At 53.6% G+C, this 17,764-nt stretch overlaps 1 protein-coding gene and 1 long non-coding RNA gene across 2 annotated transcripts; both read right to left on the bottom strand.

Moving 5' to 3' along the window:
• Positions 1 to 727: 727 nt before the first annotated feature.
• On the bottom strand, positions 728 to 5,480 carry LOC311440176. Its single transcript, XR_014695251.1, has 3 exons — positions 5,314 to 5,480; positions 3,108 to 5,194; positions 728 to 2,598 (listed from the first exon to the last, which is right to left on the bottom strand). It is a non-coding gene; the product is annotated as an uncharacterized lncRNA (long non-coding RNA).
• Positions 5,481 to 8,017: 2,537 nt separating this feature from the next.
• Positions 8,018 to 17,764, bottom strand: DUSP5 (dual specificity phosphatase 5). The gene is made up of 4 exons (XM_084526458.1): positions 17,249 to 17,764; positions 13,311 to 13,453; positions 11,772 to 11,991; positions 8,018 to 9,627 (listed from the first exon to the last, which is right to left on the bottom strand). The coding sequence occupies exons 1-4, from the start codon at positions 17,646 to 17,648 to the stop codon at positions 9,227 to 9,229; spliced, it is 1,164 nt and encodes a 387-aa protein (XP_084382584.1). The 5' UTR covers positions 17,649 to 17,764; the 3' UTR covers positions 8,018 to 9,226.

Raw genomic sequence — 17,764 nt, 5'->3', positions numbered from 1 at the left:
TTCTGCTTTTACTACCGAACAGCTTGGTCCAACGGCACCTGGGGGAAACAATTTTTTCGCCATTCACATTCCCCAAATTCCCATTGCTTTAGGATTTCAGGCAGTTTGCCATCACTCGTGAGCCTCGCCATGCGTTTTGGGGCTGCTTCGTGTACCAGAGCTTTCCCTGGGAGCAGTGAGGTGCAGTACGGCAGGGAGGAGGCCTACAGGGCCCCATTCTGTCTCACACTGCCCATACACCTGGGTAAAACAACTCCTCCAAGCCATTTTTGTGTTAATATTTGCATGTAAATATTGTGTGAGGGTTCACTCGTTCCAGATGGACTCACAAATATCAAACCAACAGAGCGAGGCACCCAGGCAGATCTGCTTTTAGAAGCATAGGGTGCCTTGAGTCATGTTTTCCAGCTGCCTTTTGCAGTTTAGAAACTTATTTTCACTTAATCTTGGACTCACGGAGCTTAGACTTAGTCTTTCCCCCCTAAAAAAAAAAAAAAAAAGGGATTCAGAATCACCAGGTGGCCACCAGCCAAGGGAGATTTTGCCTTTTCTCTTGCTTGGTGCATTGATGTTATTGTGAGTGGTGACACCAAGTCCTTCTGAAAATCCTGGCTCCAGTCAGAGCCCCAGGAGCCAGCCTCCTGCAACCCCCAAGCCTCTTCTAGTGCCCCAAAAGTGTGCTCTTGGCATGGTGCAACAAGTACACCAGCCTCTCTGTTAAGAGCAGACACAAAGACCCCTGATCTTCATTATCCATGTGTTCATTTCCTCTGTGCAACATGCTCCTGCAGTTTGGAGGTGACTTATGTGTGTGTAAGGTGTGCGCAGACACCATGTTATGTTTATTTAAAGGAATAAAATCATATCTCACTGATATTTCATCAAAAGATGTCCCCAATAATGTGGCATTGAAAAAATCACGATTTTATTCATTAACGGTTAAGCAGTAAATGGTAGCCTAGTTCACAGAGTGCTTCAAATCCATCTATAGGTCCCAGCACACAGGTCCTGTCACATACCTTTTGTCTCTGTACAGATTTGCATTTGAGGCAGGAGAGTGGTGGAGTGGGGTGCGATGGGGTGGAGGAGGCAGTATTTTTTTTTTGTTTTTCTTTTGGTTTTGTAGCCCATGCTGCAAATAAGCACCCAGCCCAAGGGCAGTGCAGGTTGGCTTTATCCTGCCAAACTGCTGCTGCTGTAGGAGTGCTGGAAGCTGGCAGCCTGGAAAGCAGTGCACTTTATTCAGTACCTGCAAACATGTAATCAGCGCTTGCTACGCGTGGAGTTCACCTCGCATCGATAGGTTCTGCAGAGCTTTTCTCTCTGGCCCTGTTTTAGAAGTAGTGTTTTTTGATAAATATGCCAGAATTAAACATTAGCATTAGAAAGGGGAATAGTGGGAACAAGCTTTCATTCATTCAGGCTTCATCAGCATAAAATGTACATCAGGTATTTCTTTCATGAGGCTTAATGGAACACATAGATGGAATTTCAAGTCTGTAGAACTTTTTTTTTTTTTTTCCATCTTCTCAAACAGCTAAATTTCTTTTTAAAATATTCTAAAGAGAATGTGGAGGGTGGGAGGGGAGGGAGATTAAACTCCCCTATTGCAGTTCCAGTTGTGAACCAACACATGTAGAGACTGCTTTCATTCATTACAGAGGTTTTTATTGCCAGGTTTAGGTGACTGCAGGAACTGGTAGGCGCATCCATCACTTGTGCTTCATCACGCAGAGTCAGCAGCGAGTGGCAGCGAAGGCAGCAGAGCACTCCCCGGGCCACTTCTCACCACTGCTGCTGCAGCAGCATCTTGTGGGCAAACTGGAGCCCGGGTCTGGTTGTGTTAGACACTGCAGAGCCATGTCCCACAGACCTTTTTCTCACTCGTGGCAGTGTACAGAGCCGTGGTGGGGCCACACGGAGAAGCGTCAAGTGCACTGGGCCATGAGGCAAGGGGACCTGGTGAGCCTCTCTTCTCAGCAGCTTTGCCAGCCCCATGGCTGAAAAAAAAACATGAGGTTTTGCACAGTTTTGGCACACCGCTCTGTCCACACGCAGCAAAGCAGAGCACATCCAAACTTGCACGGTGCATGTTATCCCCCAGCCGGGATGTCACTCCTTTTCCCAGGAGGGCAGGTGAGCCGCTGTCCTCACGCCTGTGACCGACTTCCATGAGCTGCAGCAACCTCACCTGGCACCAGGGGGCCTCCTGCAAGTGTGACATTCCTCCCGTCCTTCGCAATCGAAGGAAAGCAAAGATAACTTCCCGCTTCGTCACACATACGAGCTGGAAGGTTTCACTGCTGCAGCTTTTCACAGCCTGGTCCACGTCCTGGGCATTTTTTTAATTTGTTTTCCAGCTCTCCCAGGCAGCACCTCACACCATGACCACCCAGGCCCCTGTTGGAGGCATCCTTGTCCTGTACGAGTCCCTCTGCTGCTCTGCTCAAAACAGCTGACATAAAACTGGTGGCAGCAGGCTGCACGAAACTGACGGCACCTGGTCTGGACTGCTTCGGTCTGCAGAGACTTCTGTGGCAGGGGCTGTGGAAAGGGGCCACAGAAAGGGCTCGTTTGTGTGCTCCTTCCCGGAGGTTTCTAAAGAGAAGGAAAGGAGAAGAGAAAGCAAGTAACCAAGATGGGAAAGCTGTCTGGGAAAGGCTCAGCAGCTCCTCCTGCTGCCGGAGATCCCCACTTGGCTGGACAACCTTCCCCAGGGTGCCGCAAGGCAGAGCTTCAAGCAGGGCTGCGGCCGGCTATGCAGAGCCTTCTGCTTTCCCCTTCCGCCAAATTTCCCACAAGCATGCAGCTGGAGCATCTCCCCATCAGATGTCACACAAGTCCAGAAAAGCGATCACCCCTCGAGCCGGGTTTGGTAATCCCAGCTGTCAGGAGCCACTTTCGCACTGGGTAGCACACAGGAGGGGACACTGCCCTGCTCCCTGCTCCCCACCGCTGGCCCCTGATCAATTCTCCCCACCATATCCACCCGCCTATGTCGAGCTGCCGGCCAGAGGACCAGCTGCTCTTCACAGCTGGATTTAGGAAGCCGAGCCATGGCAATGCTTTAGCACTCTGTAGCACAGCGCAGATTTCTCGCCACCCACCCGGGGCTGCCATTGTCCAACTCCTGGTAGAGCAGCGGGCGCACCCCGTGGCTTTAACCACGTCCAACATCACAGCCTGGGGGGAAACAAAAGCAAACTCTTTCTTGTGATATGGAACATATGGCCCCACAACCGCAGAGTACAATAAATACATCACGGTAACAAGATTTTGTGCTCAGGACATCTTTCGTCAGGGGTCTAATGCGCACTGCAAACACGTGAAAAAAGCCTTCTGCCTTTCTGAGTGAGATCAATATCATTATCCCTGGTGCGAGGCAGGATGCAGAGACATAGGGATAAGCCTGCAAGAAACGCTTAGAGAGAAATTCAGGTCCACTCTAGCAGCAAAATGCTCCTTGCGTGAGCGGAGCCACATCAGCAAAGCTCTGCTTTGTACCAGCAGAGCAGAAATATCCTCTGCAGGAGAAATGAGCTGTGCTGGGGAAAATACAGTTTTGCTGCTACAGTCTTTTTATGTAGACTCAAGGGATCCATCTGGTCAGCTCGGTCACTTCAGGTCTCACTCACTTCCTTTATGCTGCTGACAAATGTAAGAAGTGCACAGAGCAGGCTACACGGCTTGCCCTCAAAGCAGGGGGCAGAGCCCACAACCCACCCCGCAGCGCCTCGCCCCCAGGCTCCCGTTAGCCGCAGTAATTATGCTGGGCAGCAGCGGCACTGCCAGGGAGACCACAGGCTGGAAGCATCTCTAGGAGATGTGGTGCACGGATCTGCTCTGTCCCCGCTAGAAATCTGCTTCATCTTGGCAAGCCTCTGTGGGCTCGACCGGATAGCAGCTCCCGGTCACGCTGGCACTCATGTCGATTGATTTTCTGGCTAACTTGACTTAACGTGGCTGGAGGCGTTCGAGCAGATAGCATCCACCCGTTGTTCCACTTGGAGTCCTGGAGACCTCATCTTCCATTTCAACGCAGCAGCAATTTTAGTTCCAATTAGAACAAACAGCTCCTTAAAATACAGGCTTTAAATAAAGATTCACCCAGAGCCCGATCCAACACCCCTCGTGTCCGGGAGCCATCCTCCCCACTGAAGTCAGTAGGCTCTGGATCGGGGCCCGCAGGCAGCCTGCGATGTATGGGCGATTTAATAACGAGAGATGACTCACTATCAAACGCCGTCTGCTTTACAAAGGAGTCTCAGAAATGGAGTATCTGTGCGCCAGAAATAAACCCCTATTCATACAGGGAGAGAAGAGAGAGCGCGCCCATGAACAACTACATTAGCAGTTCACTTGGGAGAATTAAGCCCGGTCTAATGAATGCTTACTCATGTGAGTAACTTTACTAACATGAGTAACTCGATAAAACCCAGCCTGCAAAATGGTTGTGCCAACGATGTTTGAGATCTTTACCACTTTGCCTATCATTTCTGACCATCCAGGAGTCCCAAGAGGGAGCTGTGCTGGGGCAGGGTCCCTGTGTCACCAGCTGCGCGTGGCCCTGCCAGCCGCTGTTGGATTTATGCCTCAGGTGTTCCCCACTTCTCACATACACCAGGTCCACTGGTTCCCACGGATCCCATGCACACTCATCTCCTACAGATGCTTTTCCTAGCCCAGGACCCATTGTGGCATATGCAGCAATCCATGGCACAGACACGAGTGTCCTTACGGCAACGCTGTCCCCTCATGTCTTTGTGCTTCTCCCTCCCCTTTCATGTACCACAGTCACTCCTGGACTCAAGGTGCTGTCTCTGATTTCGTGTACTGTTGGTACAGCTCCCAGTACAACCGGTCCTGCTGGGCTCCCAGGAGCTACAAATAACAGCCAGGGACTTCCAGAGGGGAAGCTAATACTTGAAAGGGATATCTAGGGGCCATAAATCCTCCTTAATAGCTAGAGAATGCTAAAAGAAGTGCTGAGCGTTTCAACTCTAGCCACAGAAGCCATTTCTCTTGGTAACCTTTACATTCCTTGTGAGTGCTCGTGGGCAGGAGGGATGCAGTACAGGTGCTAGCAGAAAAATGGATCCATTTGGGAAGCCTTAAAATCACCTGGATGGCAGAGTACCCAGCATTTTGAAGCTGAAATAATCAGATTGAAGCGACTTCGTAGTTTATAATGCGACTGTAAAACAAAGTAGGACTTTACAACTGAGGCCCCGGTATCAGAGCTTCATTTGATTTTCTCTGATGACTCAACCTATTTCACAAGCTATTTTCATATTCCTTATTTAGAGAACTTACTCATGTCTCGGTAAAAGCCTATGATGTGATAAAGCCGAGGAACCATAATGTGCGGTGCTGCTAACACCTCCCACGCCAAAAAAAATCCTACTTCCATATTTATGTGGCTCTTCAAATTGGTTCCTGCCGTTTTCTCCCCGGAGAGTGAGCTGGCATCGCGTCTCCTCTGCAATTAGCACAAAGCCGTGAAAAGTGGAGCTGGGGGGTCGGGTCCATTTGGTCCTCTGACTTCCCAGCAAGGGAAGTGTTGTTTTTAACATACAAACAACAACGCTTGCGGAAGGCCCTGCTCGTTCAGGCTCTGTCTCCTGGAAAAGCAGCTTGTTGCCACAAAGGATGGGGGTCAGAGGACCTCAGGCACCCCAGTACACACGGGGCAGGTGAGCCCGACCCATCACACCCAGGTACAAGCTGGTGCTGTACCCTCAGGGATGAAGGACGGTCACAAACCCTGTGTTTTGGTGCTTTGGAAGCACAGACACTGCCACAAGGCAGCTCCTGCCTTTTGGAGGGTTCTCTGTAAGCAGCACAGGCTGCAAATCCCACCAGCAAATGCCTGGCTTAAAAGAAGATTCAGGGACACTTAAGGACAGCACCCACCCACCCACCCCCACCCCGGATCTCTTCACAATCTGATTTGCAGCCACGTAGAGACATTTATTTTTTGTGGCAGCTTTTCAGGGGGTTGGTTTGTCTCGGAGGCAGAAAGGAGAGGCAGCCTGTGCAGAGCAGAGACAGGGGCTGAGCAACGGCACTCGCGCTTGCAACACGACTGCTCTTTGCCAGGCTGAAAACACGGGACCAAAGGCTGCATGGCACAAATATTGTTCCCTACATACCCACGCCAGCAGCTCACAGCCCCCAGCTGGTGCCCAGGGGCCCAGCACCATCAGGAAGATCAGCAGAGTGAGATGCTCACATCCCAGCACAGCCCTGCCCCAGCACTTCTGTGGGCAGCAGACCCCACAAAATCCCCCTCTCTGAGACATTTCCTCTCATCTCCCTTGGATTCAGGTGTCATAAAATACAAGCTTTAAACAAAGCTTTGCCTGAGGGTGCAGCATTCGTGGCCTCTTCCCCTCACCTACATTTTCCAATGTCTAATATCACCCTGCTTTGGCCTCCCCCTTGCTGCTACAGCTACTCAGGTCCCTATTTTCCATCAAAACCATCAGAGGTTTGTCTGTGAGATCCCCACTCCCACCGAGCTGGCTGGCAGAGGGCACAGGCACGCTGAACCAGCCGGTTCAGCCACCGACACCATCAGCCCCGTCCTTCAGCTTGTCCTTCCCACACAGCTGGGCTCGTGCCCATCGCCTGATCCGAGCTTCCACCCCTGGGAGCCAGCTACCTGAACCACAGGCCCACACGGGCTACAAAACCCCCCAGATCTCTCCATCTTTTTCACCCCGGTGGACTTGCCCAGCATAAAACCCCACCAGGGACGTTCCTTTCCCTAATGGTGGTGGGAGCTGTTGGGTGATCCACCGGGATCACGGCCCCTCTCCAAACCCAGAGCAGCTGCCTTCCCTCACTGCTAAATACCTGGCTCCTCCACCTGGCCCTCATCTCCTCCAGCTTCTGTGTTCAGCTCTGCCAGGCAGCAGACCCTGGTTAACCCCCTCAGCCCTGCCTGGGCAGAACAGCATCAGCTCTGTGCAGGGCTTGCTGCTCCTCAGAAACAGCCTGGTCCCACCACAGAAGATATCTTATGTTGGTTTTGTGAGAGCTGTTGCATCAAGGGTGTAGGTCTCCTCTGTGCTAAGGATACAGCCCCCTTCGCTAGGCCTCGTGGCCTTTCTGCTCCAGAGCTCATGCCTTTACACCACAACTGGCCCTGGTGTTTTCTGAGAGCACTTTCCTGAGCCTCCTGATGGGGGCAATCAGCTCTCCTAGAGAATTAATTGATCTGCTCTTACATTACCTCACCCCTCCAACCCCCCAGCAGCTGGCTCCTGTGCTCAGGTTTCCTAAGGAAAACCCAAGGCTCCTCTCTGGTGACAGCTTCTCACCTGTGAGATTTGCTTCCTGGGGAGGAAGTCACAAATGGATTAACCCCACAGGGCACAGGTGATTTATAACCCACCCAAAGCTCTGGCATTCTCAACCCTCAACCCAAGAACTTGAAAACACAGCTCTTAGACATGCCACAGCGATGAGCCAGACAGAGCTAAGAGCTTCCAGCTGAGGCAAGGTGTGAACTGGCTTGGAGATGTTGGCATTCAAACGCTTTTTTTTTTTTATTAATAAAAGGCACAATATGGGGTGAGCCCTGTATGCCCTACACCTAGTGTGACAGCAGGGGGTGGCTGGTGGCCCCCATGCCCTTTTGTCACCTACCCAGGGCAGTGTCCCCACCACCCGTGCTGGGCAGGAAGCGGGGGCCTGCTGACTGCAGGCTTTCGGCTGCAGCGAGACAGCACGGCGCGTATAAAAGATGCATGAATCAAAACAGAAGCGCCTGCCCAGCCACTGGGAAGTGACACCACCATGAGTCACGTCACTTTGTACAAAAAAAAAAAAAAAAAAAAAAGTCCTCCCCCTCACCTTCTCCCCCCTTCAGGCTTGCACCTTGGGGCGCTTCAGCACTGGGCCCAGCACTGCCTGCCCTCCCCATGCCACATTAGGGCAAGCTCCATTCTCAGCTGGCCTCCTTAAACACCCCTGCAGCTCCAGCTCGCTCCAAGGATGACAGACATCTTGCTTTTCCTCACTTTGTTTTTATTATTTTTTACACTCCATAAAAAGTTGCAGGCTTTCTTTCACATTCACGAGATCTTCTGGAAATTATTGCCATTTCCCATACATATTACATATATATAAAAAAATAAAAAGGTCAACAGACAGAGCAGCTCCTTCTGAGCTTCCTGCAGACAAACTCAATGCAAGAGAAACCAGTTTTCACAGAGGAAGGCTGGCTGGAGGTGACCACACACACTAAGCAAGCCACATAACACTGAACAAGACCACTTTGCCACGCACAACACACGTCAGAAACAGTTGGGAGGGACCAAAACAGCCAAGCTTTTCCTTTTTTTGGTGTAAAAATCCAGTAGTTACAGTGTCGTCTGATGGGAAGTAACTTGGATGAGGGTTGTGGAGACATTCAAGTATTCTAGGGCTGCTCTTAAATAACAGGTGGGAATACAATAGCTCAGCAGGGCAACCTGATAGCTTAAGTTCCTTGCTTCAGTTTAAAGCACGTCCAGTACAAAAGGCAAACGCAGAAGTACAGGAAATGCCACACCTGAACGGATCCATGGTCCAGTTTGGTCTCCAGTTACGCTGCGGTCAGTACCTGGCACTGCAGAGGCTGGGACAGGAGAGGGGATTTTCACCTGGTTGTGCAAGAGGGGCCAGGCAGGGAGCCCCTGCCCACCCAGCAAATTGCTCCCTGAAACACGACACAGAGGGAGAGGGGAGCTGGGGAAGCAGCAGCACGCTCTGCACTCTCACCACCCCTGCCGATGCCGAGGTGGGGCTTTTCGGTTTGCTCTCTGCCCCGCAGCTGCTGTTTATTGCTTGAAAATTTAAGGTTCTCCTCAAAAACAAAAAGGGAAGGAGGTGGGAGCTGGGAACATACAAAATGGACTTCTCATTGCTTCCCAAGAACCTGGAAATACAGTAGTGGCTGCACACTCTGGATAAAAACCTAGAAAAGCACTTTTTTCTTTTTCCATATATATTTTTTTTAAAAAAAAAGAACATTAAAAGTTCAGAAAACCTGCCACACGTAGAGCATTTGAGTCTCAGTCAGCACACACGTATGGGAAGCATCACCCACGATGACCGCTCTGTCTCGGACTAAGTCGGTGAGGTTTCTCTATTGCACGTTCATGAAATGTTCTCGTCAGGGTCACAGTTAGGATCAGAGGACTGCACCAGCTCCCCGGGGCTGGGGGGCGGGGGGCTCTCAGCAGGATGAAGATGCTGTCATTGGGCTGAGTTTCAGCTGGTGGACGGGAGAGTGGATGGGCACAGAACTCAACACTGAGGTAGGAAAGGCGAAACACGAGCCTTCAAAATTTTTGCCTAACGTCAGTTCTTCCGCAAAAAAAGACGCGGCTTCTCGTTTGCACGAGGCGACAGGTGGGCTGGGGGTGGAAGACAAGATCTCTGACTCATATTGTAGTAACTGTCCCATGAAACCGAAGTTTGGCGAGATCAGGCTCCGGCGCTGCTTGATGTAATCGAAGGCCTCCTCCAGGCGGAGCTTCTTGGTTTTCATCAGATAGGCCATGCAGATGGTAGGAGAGCGTGAAATCCCCGCTTCGCAGTGCACCAGGATCTTGCCCCCCGTTCGTCTGACATAATCTGGGGGAAAAGAAAGTCATTGCAGACATCAGCTGATGTTGGGGTTGGAAAAGATGCTGTGGCACATGCTTGAAACTGACAGCAGAGCATGACACGGAGCCACACCATCAGCACGGCAGCCCCTGCTCTGTTGGGCACTAAGGGTGACTTGGAGACAGAAAGGAGGGGGACAAAACCCATCCTAAGATGGAGCTGAGCTGCTGCTGCTTCTGGTCTGTGCATCCCAGTTTAGTTCTGTCTCCATTTTTAACAAAGTCCTTCCCACGTGCCTATTTCTGCTTTGGTTTAACTCACTTTTCAGAGAGCTGAGGGATGGTGCGGGTATCTGGGCTGTGCTTGCGTGTGCTGTTCCTGCGTTTTCTGCCCGTGGCTCAAAGCACTGACCCTAGGCCAGCCTGGCCGGGCCCTCCCACCACCAGGTATTTCAAAGGCAAGAAAGGAGCTGGCTTCCTCTCCTCAGCTTTGCTACGAAAACAGGGCTTTTCCTTAAAGCCCTAAAAGCTGACCCCCTGCTTGGCTGGTTAGCAGCAAGCGGCTGTGCCCAGAGCTACCCTTAGAGGTACCCTTGGGTGGGGAGGCTGCGCCCGCTCCCTGGGGCCCTCGCCACAAAGCACAAAAGGGCTGGTAGGCAGCTGCTAAGCCCAAGCATCCCTTAACCAGGCTGTAATTAAGTCAGGATATAAAAGGCTTATGCAAAGCACCCATTTTACACAACAGGGAGCCACTGTGGTTACTCACACAACACAATGATTGTTATTAGATTAAAGGGAATGTGCTTAAAATAAGCCCTTTCCACACTAAAACATAGTTCAAAAATAGACATCCTCTGGTCCCTTGCCTTGAGCAAGATGTTCAAGCTCCAATTTATGGAGAAATGCGCCGAGTGTGGTGCTCACTGCGTGGCACTGAAACAGCCAAGCAAGTTATCATTTCCCTGTCTTGGACTAGGGGACCAGTGCCACCGCGGCCACTTATACTTAAGCGGTGTACAAAATAAGGAAGACACAGATTTGAGTCACTCCCAGCAACTCCACCACACGGTTTTATAAAAGTGAAAACTGAAACCACCCTCAAAAAAACTTTGGGAAACTTCCAAGTGACTCAACTACTATCAGAAAGTGCTGGGGATGGGACGGAAAAGTGAATTAACGTTTCCCTGAAAATTGTGAGAAGTCCTTTACCAGGAAGAGAAAGGTCTTGGAGGGCACCCTGACTTTGTGTTTTTTTTTCCCCTCCTCCTGCCCGCAGTGTCAAAGGGCTCAAATTCAGATGGGTGATGAGTCTCAAGTCTGTAACTGGGGTTTTATTCTGTTTCTCTGACACACTCCTGGAGAACAACAGCCCTGTTTTCAGCACCATCCCCACCCAGGCTCAGGCTGCTCCACCCCACAAATCGCACTGTGCTCCTGACGGACCAGCCTTCCCCTTGCTGTGCCATTGACCTACCCCAGTTCGATGCAGATTTGGGAAGCGATGGCCCTTGAGTTTTCCAAAAACCTTATTTTTTGTTCCCCACTGGGGTATTTAAACGGTGAGAGAGTGATATGATTAAAAGGAAAAATAGGAACAGCTATAGGGGGAGATGCCAGATTTCTAAGATCCTGACTCTGGGGGGTGTCCCAGCACAGCAAGGTAATAAGCTGACCATGCACCCACCTGGTTTTACAGGGCCTGAAATACATGTATTTTTCTTTTTTCACCTACACAAAAATCAATAGACTTCAGTGCTATTCGGCTAGCCTAATTTGCTCCCCTGTAATGCTGAAGCTACACCTAAGCTTGCTTTGAAAAGAAAACAAAGCTGAGCAGCTCACTCGCCTGGTGGCAGGGGGAAGGGGACATTTGCCTTCCTCAGCCTCCCAAAAACCTTGCTCTGAGCGTCCCTTCCTTGCTGAAACCCCTCTGCCAGGACAGATGCTGGGGAGGGAGCTTAAACCTTCACAGTGGGAATTTACACAAAATGTCCTTCTCTGTGTATTTATTGTAAAACAAATTAATATGTAGGAAGATGCTGAAAATTGTTCGAAATGCACCTTTAAAAGAGCAGGAAAAGCGTGCTCTCCCTGCCGCTATGGCCTTTGCTTTGCAGCCTGCTTATTTGACAGTAAGGGCTTGAAATGCAGCACGAGAAGCTGGGCACTTACCGATGAAGTCGATGGCTTCCTGGAAGTGCGAGCTGATGTCGGCCGTGTGGCTGTCCTCCACCGGGATCCACTTGTAGCAGTACTGGTCCTTGAAGGGCTCCGAGCTTTTCCTGGAGACGTTGAGCAGGGCCGTGATGTGCAGGTTGGCGAGAAACTCGCACTTGGAGGCGTGGTAGGCACTACCAAGGTAGAGAAAAGGCAGGATTTCCACCGGGCCGCCCTGGAAGAGAAGGAGCAGAGACACATGAGTGATGCCAGCCTCCCGCAGGTGTTTTGAGGCCAAAGAAAAACAAGGGAGCCTGCGAGGGTGCCCGCTCCCTCCCCCCGATGGTTTTAGACCCCGCTGAGGCTGCCCAGTGAATCATTGCCCTGGCACAGCCCACGCAGGAAGGAGGTTTTCGTTTTCTGGTCCGCATCTGCGAGGCACGAAGCCGGAGCCAGCCCACTCGCGCAGGAGGTTTCCGGCTTTCGACAAAGCGCTGCCCCTCAGGAGGGGCCCGAAGTGCTTTCATATGCGGGGCTGTCCCCGCAGAGGCCTTGCCAAAACACGTGTGAGGCAGGGAGGCAGACGGAGGAGGCTGCCAGAGCTCAGTGAAGGGCTCAGACACTCTCCCCGCACCTCCAGCGTGAGCCCCGTAGCAGAGCACAACCCCAGTGGCACCACTGTGGGGTTCGGGCTGGGGACACCCCCTCCCTTGCGTCAGTGGAGCCACACAGGGCCACCCACCCGAGATGTTATCTCGGTTCCTCCTTCCCCAGAAGGAGAGGAGGCCGGGTGACGACACCGCGGGCAGAAAGCCGCCGCCTGACACAGCCGTGGCAGCGGGGCCGTGGCTGCAGGTAACTTTCCATGATGCTGCCGTCAGCTCTTGGGGGCGAGAAATCACCTTCCCAGCCCCCCCCGAGCCACCCAGCCCAGCTTGTGTCACACACTGGGGACAGCCGGGAGCCACCTGCGTGGTATTAGGGAGGCCGGGGCCCCCAAAAAAGGCACGGGGGGGGTGGCTGTGCGGAAGCAGCCCGACCGCAGGGTGCCACCTCGGAGCACACGTCTTCCCCGGCCCCGGGGGCGGGTGCGGGGGCACGGGGACTTCCCCCCAGCAAAACCCCAACGGGGCCCCGCTCCTCACCACCTGCTGCCGGGGCCTCCGGTGCTGCTTTGCCTGCCTTATTTTTATTTATTTATTTGTTTTTTACCTCCTGCTGATAACTAAATGTGAAGCCAGGTGGAGGCGGTGCTGCCCAGCAGCACGCATTGATGTGGACGGTGACAACCTGGTGACAGCCTGGTGAGACACGTGGGACGTCACCTTTAGCTGCCACCTCCCTAACCAGCCCCTAGAGCCATTACAACTGCATTTCCCATCAAATCATGGCAACTTCATAGAAGAACACAAATTTTAACAAATCCCACGCACCACAGAGGCTCGTACACATCTGCCTTTGGGGCGTGTAAGACTTGTGAAGCCTGAGGGGACAGGGAACAGCCCGGTGGCACAAGACAACCCGAAGGGGAGGTGACCCCGTGGTGGCACACACCTGGTCGTAGGCAGGCTGCTGGTGGGCACCCTGCTTCTCACAGTGGCTGCCGAGGTTTTTCTCCACGTCGTTCCTCTCGGGGGCAATGAGCTTTCCATCCACGCAGCACTCAGGATATTGCGAGTTAAAGGTTTCATAGCCCCCTAGGGAAGGGAAAAGAGAGAATTGCGGATGTTAGCGCTTCCAAAAAAAAAAAAAAAAAAACGTGGTTTAATTAAAGTGGAGGAGAAATGAAGCTTGGGCACTGGTAATGAGGTGGGACAGAGCCACGCTGCCATTGCCTGGGGTTGATTAGGAGAAGCCTATCCCCGGGGAAGCGGGGCTGTTTGAGAGACTTCAGGCGCCCAAGGAAAACCTCCGATACCACTGACAATGATTAACTTGCTGAAAGCCGATGGACGGAGATTAAAACTGTTGGTGAGTGTAAATCCATTGAGCCTAGAAAACATTAACCCCAGCGCAGCAGGGCCCGAGCTCCCTCCCCCCCACGGCCACACGAGCACTGCTGAACTCTCCGGAGCTGTTCCTGCTGCCCGTGTTGGGGCAGCACAAATGTTTTATTTGCATTTTTGACCGGACGCAGGCACACGATGCTCGCAGGCTTGCCATTAATCACCGCCACGCACGAGACAGCGAGTTAATGAAGACAGTCCCACTGAAAGCAATCTGTTAAGTAACTGCTGCAAAGCTTAATGAAATCCTGTGACAGCATCTGACAAGTGAATAGCCCCACATGAGCTATTCCGCATGGTTAAATACTGCGCTCGTTACATTCAGTGCACTGCTAATGAAAAGGAATTAATCCTATTATTACATTGTTACTCAAAGTTTGTCGTCAGCTAAATCATCGCCTGCTTCCAGGCTAGGAAGGGGATGCACAGCAGCACACAGCCTCCAAAACGTGAGTAAGCCAGGGAGCAGAAACAGCCTGCAAGTGTCACTTGTGCCGTGTCTGCCACCTGGGATTTTTTTTCAGGATAAAAATGAACGGCAAAGCTCCTGACCAGGTAAATTCAGTAATCCTTTAGAGCACAGCCCTTGAGCAAACCCTGCGATCTGCTTTGTTAACCTGCGACTGTTTCGCCCCAACAGGCAGTGTCAGCACGGGTGCCCTGATTCAGGGAGCGGTTTCCCAACAGGGTGGTCCCAGCACAGCTCCCCCTGACCTCCCAGCCCCGCGCCGCCGGTGTCTCAGCCGTTTGCAATCCTGAGCAGATGTGTGCTGAAACTCATGACGTGCGGCGGTCGCCCACTCAGTCGTGCCGTGGGGTCCTTGTGTTGCAAGAGCACGGCACGATCCAGAACCCACTGGGTGTAATGAAAGCCTGCTTTGCTTTCCGTGACGGGGGCCAGGAGGGCGACTTGGCGCCCCACAACACCTGCACCTTTCCTCCCACTCCCCCAGCCCCAGCCAAATGCAGCCAGCGCATCAAGCAGCAATGCGACCGTGGAGGGGGGGGGGGCTGATAAAATGCTATCCCTAACAACTGCTGGTGGAAAAGCCAAACACGAGCAGTTCCCCAGCCTGTCTCAAGCCACCTTTCTCAGGGCGCCCTTTCAAATCCTCTTGTTTTCCATAGCTGACCTTATCTTCCCCCAGCCACTGCCATCGCATCGCAAAAATATGTACGGTTCGTGGAAATAGCCCCGATCCTCCTTCACTCCCTGTGTTGTTGTTTTTAGTCCTGAATGAACACAAGCCTGCCTGAGCCAAATCAGCGTGTGTGTTCAAACAGCCACACATCTCATGTCTCTGGGGCAGCTCATGCTTGCAGCCGGTGAACGGTTAATTACAAGCCTTGGGGATCAGGATATTTGCAGGCCGTTCTTACAGTGAGTCATCTTCTCATCCCCTCCTCCAGCAATCTCCTCGCTTCCCCCTCCCCACTCAACCTAGCTTCCCTGAGGTCATTTCTGCAAATACTAGATTGCTCATCGCAGAGAGCTGTGCCGCGCTTCATTTTTAATCAATAAATAACAGAATCCTTGTCAGCACCAGGGGACCAGACATTATTTTATCTTTCTGCAAGCTCCTCACCCACCGCACACAATCACCCTCGCCCTGCCGGGGCTGAGCTCACCCAGAACAAAACTGCACCTCCGCAGATGAGAGATGACACACGCAGCCCCTACAAGCCAGAAAGCGAGGAAATGAAGGGGCCAGCACCCAGCTCAGCACCCGATTGCCCTGTGCTTGCTGCCCTGCCTGGGGCTGGACCCCAGGACACTTGGTGGGGCCTCACTCAATCCTCCACTGCTTCTGAGGTGAGACCACCTCAGCCCTCAAGTAGCCAACATATCCTCCTGGCTTCCCCAGAGGGGAGAACAGGAATGTAACGGGGAACCTCGAGGAGCTTTCCCCCAGTGGTTTTACAGCCCATTATTAGTGGAGCTAAGACACAGACACACAGGAGGCAGCAAAGCCACTGCTTCGGAGCCCGACGGTCCCTGCCGGGTGCTGCAGGGTGACTTATTTCCCCAGTGTCACAGAAACCTTCCCCGCACCACAACAGCTTCCTGGGGGTCCGTGGCCCCGGTGAATCAGCAGAGTTGCCCACTGAGTCACACCGGATCTGAAACGGAGCCGTGGGCTCCACGGGCCTGAGCCTGCCACCCAGAGGACTTCACAGCAGGGTGAAAAGGGGGAAACCTCCTCCTCCGCTAGGTAAGGGGAAACGCTTTCAGCCTCAAGTCGACAGACTTTCAAGAAAGAGGCTTTGCAACACACAAAAGATGCAAAGCGGAGCCCACACAGAACTCCGCCCCAGATAAACTGCCCACAGCCACAGCCACCACTTCAAAGCGCGGGGCTAGTGCATGAGGAGGGGAGGATGATCTTGTGGCTACACGAACAGGCTGAGAGTCAGCAGAGATTAATTCAGTCCCTGGTTTGCCACAGACTTCCTAGCGTGACCCTGGCGATGTTTCTTCATCCTTACTTTAATGGGGTCCCTAAGGAGTTGCCTGGCCCCACACGGTGCAGGCATCCCTGCCCCGGGGCAGCAGGATTGGTGCTTTTGGGGCGACTGCAGCAGGCTGGCGGTGCTCAGGCATAGCCAGGGTCATGGCAAAGTGCCCTGAGAGCCTCCCCCCACCTCGGTACTGGGCAATATCCCCAGTGGAGGTGCCTCTACCCTAGCGGGGATGTCCTCTGGGCACCGCTCGTTACAGGAGGCACAAACTGGGGGGGGGGGGGACACAAAAAAACTGCTTTGATAAAAGTCTTAATAAAAGCCTGTTAATCCTGGCCGGTGAGGACACTCGGGCAGAGTTTAAGAAACCCCAAACAGCCCGATTTTCTCCTCCAGCCATGCCCCCTAGGCTGCTGGGGGCTCCCAGGGATGTCCCCCCCCAGCCCTCCCCGGCCGGCACCGCCACCAGAAGGAACGGGAGGGGGGCGAGGGCTTGGAAGCGGGGAGGGCAAAAGGACAAAGGCGCTGCCGAGCCACATGGAGGGGAGGGGACGGCCAGGAGAAAGGGCAGGCCACTCCGCTTTATTATCATTGTTTTATTAGCCCCGGTGTACACGAAAAGGAAAACAAAAACCGCAATAAAAGGGCTATCACGCACGTGGGAGAGGCGGCACGGCCGGCCCCAAAAAGCCCCGGGGTTTCGATGGGGGCAGCGGCCCGGGGTGACGCCGTTTCCCACGCAGCCCCTCGCCCTCTCGTTGTCCCCACCACCACCTTTTCGTCCTCCTTCCCTGCTGCTTTTCAGTCTTAAAGCCGAGGGGGGGTGGGAGCGGAAAGGCAGCGCGGCTCAGCCGGCAGAGCCTATCCGGGATTTACCTCCAGTGGGTGGAAAAGCGCTGAAATCCCGGCGTTACCCCCCCTGCCCTCCCCCGGTAAGCACTTTAACCACCCGGGCAGCGGGCGAGGAGAGGGGAAAGGAGCCCCTGGGGTCCCCCCATCCCCGACCCCAACCCTCCCGATCCTCACCTTTCAAGAAGCAGACCCTGGCCCCGGCCTCGGGGAGGCTGGAGAGCAAGGCGTTGAGGACGATCTGCGCCGTGCTGTCCTTCTTCAGCTTCTGCCAGTGCCCCGTGCCTTGGTCCAGCACCACCACGGCCGCCAGGCGGGTCCCCCCCGGCCCTGTCCCGTCTCCCCCACCCCGCAGCAGCCGGGCTCGGGCCGCCTCGTCGGGCACCACGAAGTGGAGGGGCACGGCCCCGCCTCGGGCCCGGCGCATCACCACCGAGTTGAGGTTGACGTTGAGCGAGCCGCGGAGGCAGGAGGCCGAGAAGGAGAGGTAGGGGCGGCAGTCCAGCACCAGGCAGCGGGAGGGCTCCTTCCGCAGGAGCTTCCGCAGCTGCCGGCAGTCGAGGGAGGTGACTTTCATAGCGGCCGGGAGCCGCGGGGCCGCTCCGCATGGACGGGACGGACGGACGGAGGGGCGGACAGACGGGCGGACAGCGAGGGGATGGAGGCGCCGCGCAGAGCCCGCGCAGGGAATCC

Source organism: Aythya ferina (assembly GCF_964211825.1).
Source record: "Aythya ferina genome assembly, chromosome: 7".
Classification (NCBI taxonomy): Eukaryota; Metazoa; Chordata; class Aves; order Anseriformes; family Anatidae; genus Aythya; species Aythya ferina.
This window is presented reverse-complemented; position numbering and strand designations above follow the sequence as displayed.

Bases quoted from the DNA above. Each gene is read 5' to 3' on its own strand.
- DUSP5 (XM_084526458.1), bottom strand. From the start codon at position 17,648: ATGAAAGTCACCTCCCTCGACTGCCGGCAGCTGCGGAAGCTCCTGCGG. The intron at 13,454-17,248 runs GTGAGGATCGGG...TCCCTTCCCTAG, and splicing joins CAGGGTCTGCTTCTTGAAAG to GGGGCTATGAAACCTTTAAC. The intron at 11,992-13,310 runs GTGTGTGCCACC...CTTCTCTTCCAG, and splicing joins AGCAGCCTGCCTACGACCAG to GGCGGCCCGGTGGAAATCCT.